The sequence below is a fragment of the Sceloporus undulatus genome, chromosome 3, assembly GCF_019175285.1.
Source record: "Sceloporus undulatus isolate JIND9_A2432 ecotype Alabama chromosome 3, SceUnd_v1.1, whole genome shotgun sequence".
NCBI classification, from domain to species: domain Eukaryota; kingdom Metazoa; phylum Chordata; class Lepidosauria; order Squamata; family Phrynosomatidae; genus Sceloporus; species Sceloporus undulatus.
The window spans coordinates 33,869,417-33,882,535 of record NC_056524.1 but is presented as its reverse complement, the minus strand read 5'-3'; the positions used below and the strand labels follow the sequence as shown (position 1 = coordinate 33,882,535).

Below are 13,119 nucleotides of genomic sequence, written 5' to 3'. Positions count from 1 at the left end.
GGCAATGCCATAATCACAAAGAGTCAACATGGGTTTCAGAGAAACAAGTCATGCCAGACAAATCTAATCTCTTTCTTTGATAAAATTACCAGCTTGGTAGATGAAGGGAATGCTGTGGATATAGTATATCTTGATTTCAGTAAGGCCTTTGACAAGGTTTCCCATGACATTCTTGCAAACAAGCTTGTAAAAGGTGGGCTAGACAAAGTAACTGTTACATGGATTTGTAACTGGTTGACCGGCCGAACCCAAAGGGTGCTCAACAATGGCACTTCTTCATCCTGGAGAGAAGTGACCAGTGGAGTCCCACAGGGCTCTGTCCTGGGCCCAGTGCTATTCAATATCTTTATCAATGACCTGGATGACAGAATTGGGAGCATACTTATCAGATTTGCAGATGACACCAAATTAGGAGAAATAGCTAATACCCCAGAGGACAGGATCAACATTCAAAATGACCTGAATAGACTAGAAAGCTGGACCAAAGCTAACAAAATGAAATTCAACACGGAGAAACGTAAGGTATTGCACTTAGGGCAGAAAAATAAAAAGCACAGATATAGGATGGGGGACACCTGGCTGAATGAAACTACATGTGAAAGGGATCTGGGAGTCCAAGTAGACCACAAGCTGAACATGAGTCAACAGTGCGATGCGGCAGCTAAAAAGGCCAATGCAATTTTAGGCTGCATCAATAAAAGTATAGTGTCTAGATCAAGAGAAGTAATAGTGCCACTATATTCTGCTCTGGTCAGGCCCCACCTGGAATATTGTGTCCAGTTCTGGGCGCCACAATTCAAAAAGGACATTGAGAAACTGGAGCGTGTCCAGAGGTGGGCGACTAAAATGGTGAAAAGTCTGGAAACCATGCCCTATGAGGAACGACTCAGGGAGCTGGGGATGTTTAGCCTGGAGAAGAGAAGGTTAAGAGGTGATATGATAGCCCTGTTTAAATATTTGAAAGGATGTCATATTGAGGAGGGAGCAAGTTTGTTTTCTGCTGCTCCAGAGAACAGGACCCGGAACAATGGATGCAAGCTACAGGAAAAGAGATTCCACCTCAACATTAGGAAGAACTTCCTGACAGTAAGGGCTGTTCGACAGTGGAACACACTCCCTCGGAGTGTAGTGGAGTCTCCTTCCTTGGAGGTCTTTAAACAGAGGCTGGATGGCCATCTGTCGGAGATGATTTGATTTGGATTTCCTGCATGGCAGGGGGGTTGGACTGGATGGCCCGTGCGGTATCTTCCAACTCTATGATTCTATGATTCTGTGTTTGCTATAAGTCAACAGGCGACTTGAGGGCACACATACAAATGTAACAAGGAAAATTTATTTATTTAGTGTTTTGACACAACCCAGACACTAACAACAATTAAAAGGAATAAAATTGCATAAAAATACAGTAAAATTATAGAATATAATGGAAGACAGAAAATACAACAGGATTCATGATTCATGGAACTCATGCAGCAGAAAGAAAGAAAGAAAGAAAGAAAGAAAGAAAGAAAGAAAGAAAGTTATGACTTGGATTTGGAGTGTCAGTAGAAGGCACTGGGCCTTCTGATTTTCCTGTCCCACTTTCCCAAGTGTTGGGAACTCTCCTGAATTTTGGTGATCCTGCATTCCAACATATAACAGCCTACTCTGTTGGGGACAATCTTTGGGTCCTCAGAAAATATTTGGGGCTGCTTACGAAGAGTAGAGAGCAGTACGGTCATTTTCTTGATACTTCTTGACAACTAGGTCTACCAGCGCTTCGCAGGATCCAAGACCATTTCTATTTTGATGGGTCGAACTCCAGCAGACTAGTGCATCTCAAACTATCTGATGTGGGTGACCAGATACCCCCTCCTCATTGTATCAGGAACCAGTACCATATTTGTATCCATTGGCTACAACTGTTTCTTTCTATCCTGAAAACTTGCCAGGGAACTGCAGCCAATGACTTGGGTACTGGCACGGGTCCACAGATCACCACTTTGAGTAGTAGATCAAATCACAGGGATTAGCCTGTGCCACAGGCCACAGCCTCAGAGGAGGCAGCCACACAATGTAGGCCTGGTGTAGAAGTGATAGTTTTGAAAATGCAGTATGAACTGGAAGGCCACAACTTTGATGTAATGGAAAGATGCACTGGAAAGGGCTACCTGAAACCTATGGGCTCCTGAAAAAAGATCTGGGAGAGACTAATTGCTGACGTGTACCCACTGCATAGCCTCTGGACAGAGGAAAGATGAATGCACTACATCAGACTGAATGTACCAGAGATATCTCTCACAAAGCTCTGAACAAATTACTGTCTATTTTAAAATTAAATTCAGTACTTATGCTAAACTAAACTAAGCTAAAATTAAACTAAAATCAGAACAATAGTAAATGTACCATTAGATTTCTTTTGACAAGTTCTTGCCCTGCCTACATGCTTGAATTCTATCAGGCATATTATTATTTACTGTTATTTACTTATTTATGCATTTATTTGTTACTACTACTACCACTACTACTGAATAAAGTTCTCAGTGCTGCCAAACACATCCTAGGTTCATTTGTGGATCTGTTTTACACTGAAACCTGTGTTCATACATTGCTTTAATAATAGTGAGACGTCTAAATGCCATTGGGCTTTTGAGGTAAAAGGAAGGGAACTAAAAATAAATCAAACCATAAAATGGAAAACAGGGGAAAGAGGAGTCAAGAGAATTTAATAAATGTCAGTTCAACTCATGCACAAAACCACTATCTGTGTATTTGAAACATGATTTGTGATTTTTCAGAGATGCATAGTGATTATCAGTACTGCCATCCTGTTATACTGGAATGACACTTCTGTTAGAATGGATTCTAATGGCTGAAATCAAAGTAGTATTTTATTCAGTTTTGAGAAAAACTTAGAGTAAGCTTACACATTCAAAGCAAGAATAGCCAGTCTACACTATATTTTGGATTACAATACACAGGCTGACTAATTGAACACTTCCACCATGTCTGAGCATACAATTTACAAAGACAGGGCCTATGCCTGTGAAGCTGTAGATTCTATGACCAACGTAGGTGTCATTTTCTTTTTTAAAAAATAAATTTTATAATAATTAATGTCAGCACGGCATTTCGTATATAGCAATATAATATCTTCATTTGCACATTTATATAGATTTTTGCAGTTTATCCCAGCAGCTTAAATTAGCTAAGATAGTCAGAATTTTCCAAACCTTCCTTAGATCACTATTTGTGTTGTCAGCATAATCCAAAAATAAAATAAAATAAAAATTACTTCCTTCGTATTGCATTCATCTTGTATGCTTATCCTTGTTATGTTGTATAGTTGCTCTATAAATGTGATTTATCAATTAATAACTTCAGTATAACATTTGCTCTAATAATTTACTTGTCCCTATTATTCTTCATATCAGTCTAGATTTGCTTTTAAATATTTATTCTTAACTGTATGCAAATATAAATTATTTTCATCGTTTACCACAATATGCCTTTACCCTCTCCCATTCTTTTTCAGTTTCTTCTTCCCCTTTTCCGTGGATACTTGTCAGTTGATCATCTGCATCATGTCATGTAATTGTAATAGCCACTCATCTAGAGTTGGAATTATGTCTAGTTTCAAATATTGTGCGAGAAGCAAATTTCCTGCAGTTGTCATCTAAATAATTTTACGCCAGTGTAGGGTCTCTATTTGTTTTGGGAGCTTATTTATCATATTTAAAAGATAAATCTCAGGGAGCTTTTCAAATTTCATTCCAATAATCTCAGTTATTGTCTGATGGAGTTGACTCCAAAATGTTTTTATCTTGGGACATTCCCACCAGACGTGGAACCATGTACCCTTTGCGTTTAAGCATTTCCAACAGAGATTGTTTTTCCCTTATGAATTTTTGCAATCTTAACCGGAGTAAGGTGCCACCTAAACTCCATTTTCTTATAGTTTTCATGGAGTCCCTGGCAATGTGTAAATATCAGTGTTTTTTTCCTGGCATTTTGCCAACTTTACAAGTCAATTGTTCTACCAATGTCTCTGGCCCATTGAATCATTGAGTCTTTTATCACATCTTCCTCGACCTTTCTTTGCAATAAGATTTTATATAGTTTAGATGTCAATTTCCGCTTTTCCTTTAATAGTATATTGTCCAATTCATTTTTTTCCTAATTCAAGACCTTCTTAAGGCCTTGAGTCATTTTCTCTAGAAGGAGGTAATATTCCTCCTGATTCTCTATAGAAGGACAAGACACCTGCCTATCAACTACAGAAATGAGCTAGTAAACAACATGCATGCTGGGCTAAGAAAAGTTTCTCAAACCTCTTTTATGACCCACACTACATTGTGGGGCTATGATTCCGCTTTAACTGTCATGGCAACATATGGAATCCTGGGATTTGCATTTTAGGAAGGGTTATTTAGACTTCTTAGCCAGGGGTCGGTAATGTATCATAGTGACAAGTCCTAGGATTCTCTAGGATGTTGCCACATGCTGCTCAATATACAGTTGGCCCTCCGTTTTCGTGGAAGATCCGTTCCTGACCCCCCCCCCTCGTAAAAACGGAGACTTGAGCATATTCAAGCCCCATAGGCTTGAATGGGGTGCGCGCCCCACTGGAAATAGCGAAGATCGTCCTTCCAAGTATTTTTGAGGTCGCGGATCTCAGATCCACGAGTTAGGAGAGGTAACTGTATATAATTTTTTAGGGACCTTTCACACTACACAACTATGGTACTATGGTTCCACTTTAACTGTTATGGCAACATGCTATGGAGTTCTGTGATTTGCATAATAGCTACTGGAGTTCTTGTAATGGGTACCCTGTTCAAGTTCTTGTTCACAAAAGCAAAGTTACCAACAATACCATATAGATTCATTGATAGTTCACAGATGCAGAACACATATTAGAAGACGGCACAGTCTTTACGTTAGTCTTGGATATAATTCATTCGTCACTTGTCATCTGTTTTCAATGTAACTTACTTGATCAAATTGGGGATCTTCTCCACGTTGAAGAGATTTGCTCAGTGGCTTTTCCTACAATACAATGTAAAAACGTATGGTTAAAAATTGAAAGATGTTCTTGTGTTTTAGTCATGGGATCAAATTTTGATTCAGATAATAGAAAAATATGGAGTAACTTTAAAAAAAGCACCTTCTAGCATGCTTTGGCAGTAGGATGAGAACAAGTTTAAATGATTCTCACTTAGAAAATCTATACCACAATTATTGTAGTGTGATATTCCTGGCAAAGATATTTCAGATTTTTGTAACAAGAAAAGCTTTCATCTATTAAGCACCCTTCAGCTATTTTTTAAATAGAACCTTTATTTTACAGAAAACAAGTATTGCAATTTTTACCATTTTGGGTTTAGATTATACCATACTTCATTACAGTAAGAAACCCAGTCATATTATTTAGAGAAAAGATTTGAGAGTTTTATGACAGAATGTAATATGTTTCATGTTCTTGGATAGTGATAAATATTGAACAATATGGCATTCATTTATTCAGCACGAAAATGCAAAAATGGAAACAACTGGACCACCAAAACAAGTCACTCATTTTTGGCAAGACATTTTTTTTGAAACAAATAGATATATAGTAGTTGTAAAAAGAGTAAGATCTAGAAAAGAAGAATTGGAAAAGTAGATAACTAGAAAACTATTGTGAATGATATGTTCGATCTTCCAGGAACTATCTTACAAGAACTACCAGTAGGTGCAAGCAGGGTGTTGTCAGTGTTCCTCTGATTTCTGGAGTTTGCTATCCCAATGTGAAAACTCAAGTGAGAGAAATTATTTATGGTGTTTGTATTCTTTCCAGAGTTTTTTGAATCTCGTGTGTGTATGTTTGTGTGTGTGTGTATTCAGTGTGTAAACAGTTCAATATACATGTTTTCCATTTCAGTATATATGTTAAATAAACAAGGGTTTGGTTTTACCTTAAAATATCTAGCAGCACTGTCACAGTAAAAACATAACAAATATGCTGTTCTGCAAAGGCACATAACTGCTTTCTTAATATAACCCTGCTAAGCAACTCTTAAAGTCACCTCATGTAAAAATATAGGAAATATTCTTAGAAACACAGGGAAGTAACACAAACATTCACAGAAAAAAAATAGTACTTTTCCTGTTTAAACTATGTTTCCAAGTCATTTTTCTTCTTTATCATAATAAATTTCTTTATCTTGCACCATGCTTCTCTATGTCTTCATGTTCAAGCACTGCTACAAAACTTTTTCCTTTGAAGAGGCTGTTTTTCTGGGGCAGGTTTCCTGTTTTAGTTCACCTCTGTGACTCTACATCTTTCCAAGCCTATTCTAAATATACTTGTTCTCCCTTATTCATTAGCTTCATTCCTCTCACCTTATACGGCTGTTAATTATTTAACACTCTTAGCTCAGTTTTTCTTGCCTGCTTTGCACAATAAAGATATTTATCTGTTACAGGCTGAGTATCCTTTATCCAGAGTCCCAAAAATTGAAATATTACAAAATCCAAAATTGTCCACATGGGTAGCTGAGCTAGTGACACTTTTGCTTTCTTATGGATCACTGTATACAAATTTTGTTCATGCAAAAATTATTAAAAATATTATGTATAAAATTACCTTCAGGCAATGTGCATAAGGTGTATGTAAAACATAAATGATTTCATGTTTAGACTTGAATCCCATTAGAAGATATCTCATTTATGTATGTGCAAATATTCCAAAATCCGGGGGGGGGGGGGAATGAAACCCAAAACACTTTTGGTCCCAAGTATTTCAGATATGGGAGACTGAACCTGTATTTCTTCAAACCTCATTTAATAATTTAAACTTGGTTACAAGTGTCAAAGATAAGCCAATGCTTGCTGTTCCCAACTATAGCAGACAGATCAACTGAGTCAATGGCATTTACACAAGTGTTGACATATTATTCAGCAAATGATTCAATAAATTTAGGACAGTGTTGTGTCCTGATAATGGACAGACTCCAAAGGGTTGTCTAGCACCTTTAGGAGGAATAGATCTACACCAATAGCATCATAACTGAGAGAATAATCCAGACTTTGATAACTCATCCTGCAAAAGCATTAAAGGAGAGCATCAAAGTGAAGATAAAGGCGCGTTACAGACTGCCCCTTTGAGGCGGCCTGTAGGCGCTGCTTTCCCCGGTGTATCGGGGCCTCAAGCTGCCAGACCGGCAGCCTCCGAGGCCCCGATCCACCGCTTTCCAGGCTGTGGGGAAGCGGCAAAAGACCGCTTCCCCGCAGCCTGGAAAGGGGTGTCCTTCGGGCTTCAAGCCCCAAGGAAACCCCACGGCGGCGGGGAGGAGGAGAAAGGGGACCCTTTCTCCCTTGCGTCGCTGGGTGCAGCCATCTAAAGGTTGTGCCCAGTGACGCAAACCAGGAAGGAGCTCCGAAACGGAGCTCCTTCCTGCTCCGTGGAAAGGGCGCACTAAGTGCCCTGGCGCAGAGCGACGACATCACGTCTGCGCCGTCCCATATAGAGGCGGCACGGTCATGATGTCGTCATGGCGGCCCCCATGTGGAAGGGGCACCGTCATTTCGTACGGACTCAGTCCGTACTAGGGTTAGGGGCGTCTGGAAGTGACGCTCCTTTTTAACCCTAGTACAGACTGAATCCGTACTTAAAGGCCGTCTGTAACGGGCCAAAATGTTTTTTTTTTGGGGGGGGGGGGGGAGATTAGCATAAAAACAGAAATAGGCAAGAGCTACAGGCCAAGTATAACAGCCAAGCTGTTTATCTTATCTAGTAAACCAACAAATAACTCAAACAGGAAATTGTTGATCTCCTTACAGATATACGCCATGTGTCTAAGATCAGACTCTGTACCAGAGGGCTGGAGGGTGGCCTGTGCACCCCCAGAGCTTAGAGGAAATGTGTTAAACTGTAACACATAATTTCCGAGTCTGCTTTCCAAAATATCTCAATGTGTCAGCATGTTATCTCCAGGCTAAGGCTTTACAATACAACAGGCCACCTGTAACTAAATCTTTACTGTGGTAACAATGGCCAAACATTATTTTGGGGACTGGAATAATGAGCCTCTGGGATGGTCCCTTTAATCCTAAAATGAGAATGAGATTATTCCATTGCTCACTGCAGGGTGGGCCAACACTTCATGGCACCACAGAGTGACCTCCTTTTCTTTTTTCTTTAAACAAAACATAAGCTGTGCAGGACATGTGGACTTTTCATAAGTCTAATAGCATTCTGGAAAGCCCCTCAGAAATCAGAATTTTTGGCATGTTCTAGGGCCACAGACATCAAAGACTTTAAAGTACTAGTACAGTGCACCCGTGGCATATGCAGGTGCACTATATGTGGCTTCAAGCTTACGCTGAAGCCGTAAGTCAATAAACCATATGGCGCCCCCCATGGTGCAGCACCGCAAGCACATGCCCCATTGTTTTCAATGGGGCGCAAGCATACGCGGAATTCCCCTTATGTGGGCGGATATGGAACAGATCCCCTGCATAAGGGAAGGGACCACTGTACATTCTTGTTTTTGTAGTTGTGTGCCTTCAAGTCATTTCCGATTTATGGTGACCCTAAAGCAAACCAATGTTGGGGTTTTCTAGGCAGGATTTGTTCAGAGGTGGTTTGCCATTGCCTTCTCCTGAGGCTGAGTGCATGTGACTTGCCCAAGGCCACCCATTGGATTACATGGCCAAGCAGGGACTTGAACCCTGATCTCCAAAGTTGCAGTCCAACACTCAAACCACTATGCCACACTGGCTCTTATGCATTCTTATGATCCTTTTAACAAGTGGCAGCTAGAGTTTCAAATAAATTATTACCCCAATTTCAAAAAGTTACTCTTCTGGACTACAACTCAAAATCCCTCAGACAGAATAGCTGGTGGCCATATGGCTCGGTTTTTTTGTGTGACCTGTACTCCTAAAATGTAAAAGCACTGATTCCTACTGAAGCTGCTAGTTCTTGAAAAGACTGATGCTATCCAGTCCAGATTAGGGTGTTTTTTTTAACACATTACCCTGACCCTTTGGGAACACTGAGGGTGGCATCCGAAAAGCAGAAATTCTAAAAAGGACTTTGGTATGCAAAAAGCTGCCTCACTCTGCAGCTGAAGAAAACCATAGCTGTCACAACATGCTGGGAAAGTAATTGGGAAAGGACCACAGACAAAATCAAGTAAACAAGGTTTGACTCTGTGGAAGTGCACAAATCACCCAGAGATAGTTTAAAGCTAAAGATGCAGGCAGGCAATCCAGTACCTGAGTTTTCACTTCCTAATAGCTTTTTGCAGAATTTAGAACTAATCAGAATAGAGGACAACTAGGAACAACTGCTTAACTGAAGCACAGCCAAGGTGCAGGTGGGTAGAACTAAAGATAGCTTCCAGGTTTTGAAGATGTTTGAAAATGCATACTGACTGTAAATATAGGCATCAAGAGAGAGATTATGGCTGCCCATGACATTTCAGCTCTCTAATATGAAGTTCTGACTTTCTCCAAGCCTTCCAGTTTTAGTACTGTATGAGCTTCTCAGAATGTGACATGCTAATGCAACAGGGAAATTGTTTTAAAAGAATGGAATGCAAACATCAGAAAACTAGAAACAAATTAACAGTCCTTGTAGGACTTCTCACTGTCCCCCTCCAGCTCCTTCTTCTGACAATCATCTCTACCAAATTTTCCTCCATCTTCATTCCAATCATATTCCAGAGGGAAGCAAAAAGACATTTAAGTTCCTAAGACTATTTTATTTACAGAAACATTTCACCAGTGTAAAACTACATAAAAATGAGTGCATTCACTGTAATTTTGGGAAATGTTTTTATAGTTGTTTACTCAAATAAAAAATCTTATAGACTCAACTATTTATTTATTTATTGGATTTATATCCCACCTTTCTCCCAAAATGGGAATCAAGACGGCTAACTATAATGATTTGTGCCATAACAATGGCACAACAAGAATCAAGACTCAAGGAATCAAGAAACAAGAACAAGAACAAGAATCAAGGACTCCCTTTGTCATGTTTATGTTTACTCCCCACTGAAAATGTTTTAACTTTTCTATTACTTTATGCTATTACAGTTGTCCCTTCATATCTGCAGGATATGAAGGATCCATCCGGCCCATGGATAACAAAAAACATGCGACCTCAAGTCCTATTTTTTTCTATGGCAGTGCGCCGTGTGCAGAGCCAATGGTGTGATTGTGTACATGCACCTTCATTACAAACAACAAGGTTTATCATCCATACAAGCTCAAATCCTCGGATAGCAAGCCTGTGGATAACAAAAGCCCCCTGTAGTACAATATTATAAAGAAAAGAAATATTCAACATAAATGTCTTTCTGTGCTGAAGTGTTCCAATGCACCATAATAAAATGGTACCACCCATTACCCCTAAATAAGCCATTGTTAGCCAAGCAGCAGATTGTCCACAATAATAATTTAAAAAAGGATATCGTCCATCACCAGTTACCTGAATAGGCACTCTTGTGGCAGTTAATGGACATGGTAGAAAGGGCCTGCTGGGAATGTGACAGTCTGCTCATTCTCTCCCCTCTTCCCAATTGGGCCACAAAGAACAGAACAACATGCCAGCTTCTGAATGTTCTCCAGATTCATTTGATGAGTAAAGAGGAGGAGGAGGTCACTTGCCTGGAAGCACAGGCCTTGTAGAACAACAGAGAATGGGCAGATAATAAAGCAAGGGGATGGGAGGAGAGCAAGGGAAAGAGGTAGCAGAAAATGGGATAGAGGCTGGTGTGATGAACAGTAAGGGTGATGTGTCTGTCAGATATAGCTGTAGAAGCTTGCAAAGCATGCATAGGATAGGGCATTATCTAGAAATGTATTTGTTTAAATAATGAAAAGACAGGTGGAAAGCCGTTGGTCCTGAATGATGGATTTGGCCTTCCCGAGCTCTCAAACCATCCCTCTGGGGTTCCTCAGAGGGATGCACTCCTTTCTTCATAATCATTTGGTGGTTCTCCAGTTTTTGAATGGGCTTTCCCTTTCTTAAGGGCTGAAATGCCTCTCTCATATTGCCAGCAAAGAATGCTTAGCTACTAGGAGTAAGAGCTTTAGGCTAAAATAAGATTGCAGTTTTGGTCCCATTCTTTTACTTTTGGCGGCATGTACCCCCAAAATCTGCTCTGAATTTGACCCTCAGTGTATCCCGCCCTGAAGCCGGTTTGAAATGGGTCTAGATAATCGGATTCATCCAAGACGACTTGGAGTTGGAAAGCAACTGCCCTCTCGATCACCTTGCCCAAGAATGGTAGTAAGGAAACCGGTCTGTAGTTATGTCTTATCAAAGGGTCCAGGGAGGGTTTTTTTCAAAGTGGTTTAACCACTGCTTGTTTGAGTTGAGATGGAAATTCCCCCTCCCTAAGGAATGCATTGATTATAGCCTGAAGTAATGTTGTTACTGTATCCCCTCCTTGAATGGTCAACCGGGATAGGCAAGGATCGAGAGAGCATGTTGTCCTCCTTACACAACCAAGAAGCTTGTCCATCATATTTACAAACTCAAAATGATCCAGTTTAACATAGTCCATGGAGTCAATGGACATCTTTCTCATAGTTTCTGTTGTAACACCAGCATCAAGATCATCTCTTATCTGAGAGATTTTTATCTGCAAAGAAGCTGTTAAATAGGTCACAGCAGGCTTTTGTTGGTTCTAGAAGAGGGTTCAGGATGGGAGGCTGTTGGGTTAGCTCTTTAACCACCCTGAAAAGCTCTGATGGACAAGATTCCACTGATGCAGTACGAGCAGCATAGAACAAGTTCTTTGCTGTGTCGATTGCCACTCCATAGGAGTCAAGGAGAGCCCTATGGCGTGTCTTGTCAGATAAGCGGTGATGTTTCCGCCAGTAGCGCGCTAGTCGTTGCATGGCTTGCTTAATTTTCCAAAGATCTTGAGTGTACCATGGTTTCTTATTAGAAGCGAGCCGGAAATGACGCTCGGGAGCGATAATGTCTATAGCCCTGGTAAGATCGTCATTCCAGGTATCAACCAAAGCTTCGACAGAATCACTGTCGTTCCCAACCATAAAACCCTCTAGGGCTCTTTGGAACCATTTGGGTTCCATCAACCTTCGAGGGTGGACCATTCTAATAGGTCATCCATCTCCGAGGGGAATATGGGTAGTGGCCTCCAGTCTCACCTTGACCAGAAAATGGTCCGTCCATGACAGGGCAGAGGTTAGAGTTACCTCTGCCCACGGATGTTCCTGATCCATACTAAAGACCACATCAAGTGTATTGCCTGCACAATGTGTTGGACCCAAGACTAACTGGGACAGGCCCATGGCTGTCATGGAGTCCATGAACAACCATGCTGCACCTGGTAGATCTGGTGAACCTTCTGAAATTCTCCCAATAATAATAATAATAATAATAATAATAATAATACAATTTTATTTTTATACCGCCCTTCCCATGATCAGGGCGGTGCACAACATAATACTAATACAAATGCAAATACAACACAAAAAATAATAACAACAATAATCATTAAAATTACATTAAAACCAATTTCTGGCCAGCCGACCACTGCTGCCAGAGGGGGGAAGCTAACCGAGACCAGCATCTGGGAATGCTAATAAAAATAAGAAGGTTTTTAGCTCCTTCTTAAACTGGGCCAGGGAGGTGGCCGAGCGGAGCTCTATGGGCAGCGTGTTCCAGAGGGTAGGGGCCGAGATGGAAAAGGTCCTCCTTGAGGTGGAGGTTAACCTTGCCCCCGGAACCCTCAATAGCTGCTGCCCAGATGTTCTGAGTGTGCGGGACGGATTGTATGGAGAGAGGCGGTCCTTAAGGTATCCTGGGCCCAAGCCATTTAGGGCTTTATAGGTAATGACCAACATATAGAAGGTATACCAATGCTGAACAGTAATCCCACTAAATTCAGTAGCACCTAAATCAGTCATGATAAAAAGTATTAATTTTGAATGGTTCTGAAATATGATCAAGTCTGGATTCAACCCAGTGAAAATGCCAAAAAGAGGGGTTTAAAACAAAATAAAATTAAGATGTAGAAAATATGATAAAATAGATGTGTGGATATAAAACACCTCAGTTAATAAAAAGTCTGGTTTTGTTTATGAAAAAAATGAATCTAGTTACAGGAACAG

The 13,119-nt window shown here is 40.5% G+C and overlaps 1 protein-coding gene across 1 annotated transcript in view; it reads right to left on the bottom strand.

Annotated features, from left to right (window-relative positions):
* FRY (FRY microtubule binding protein) overlaps positions 1–13,119 on the bottom strand; it is a 225,898-nt gene that overhangs the window by 147,354 nt on the left and 65,425 nt on the right. The window contains exon 3 of the mRNA XM_042460592.1: positions 4,975–5,028. Within this exon, the coding sequence (XP_042316526.1) occupies positions 4,975–5,028 (54 nt within the window). The remainder of the gene's footprint in view (positions 1–4,974; positions 5,029–13,119) is intronic.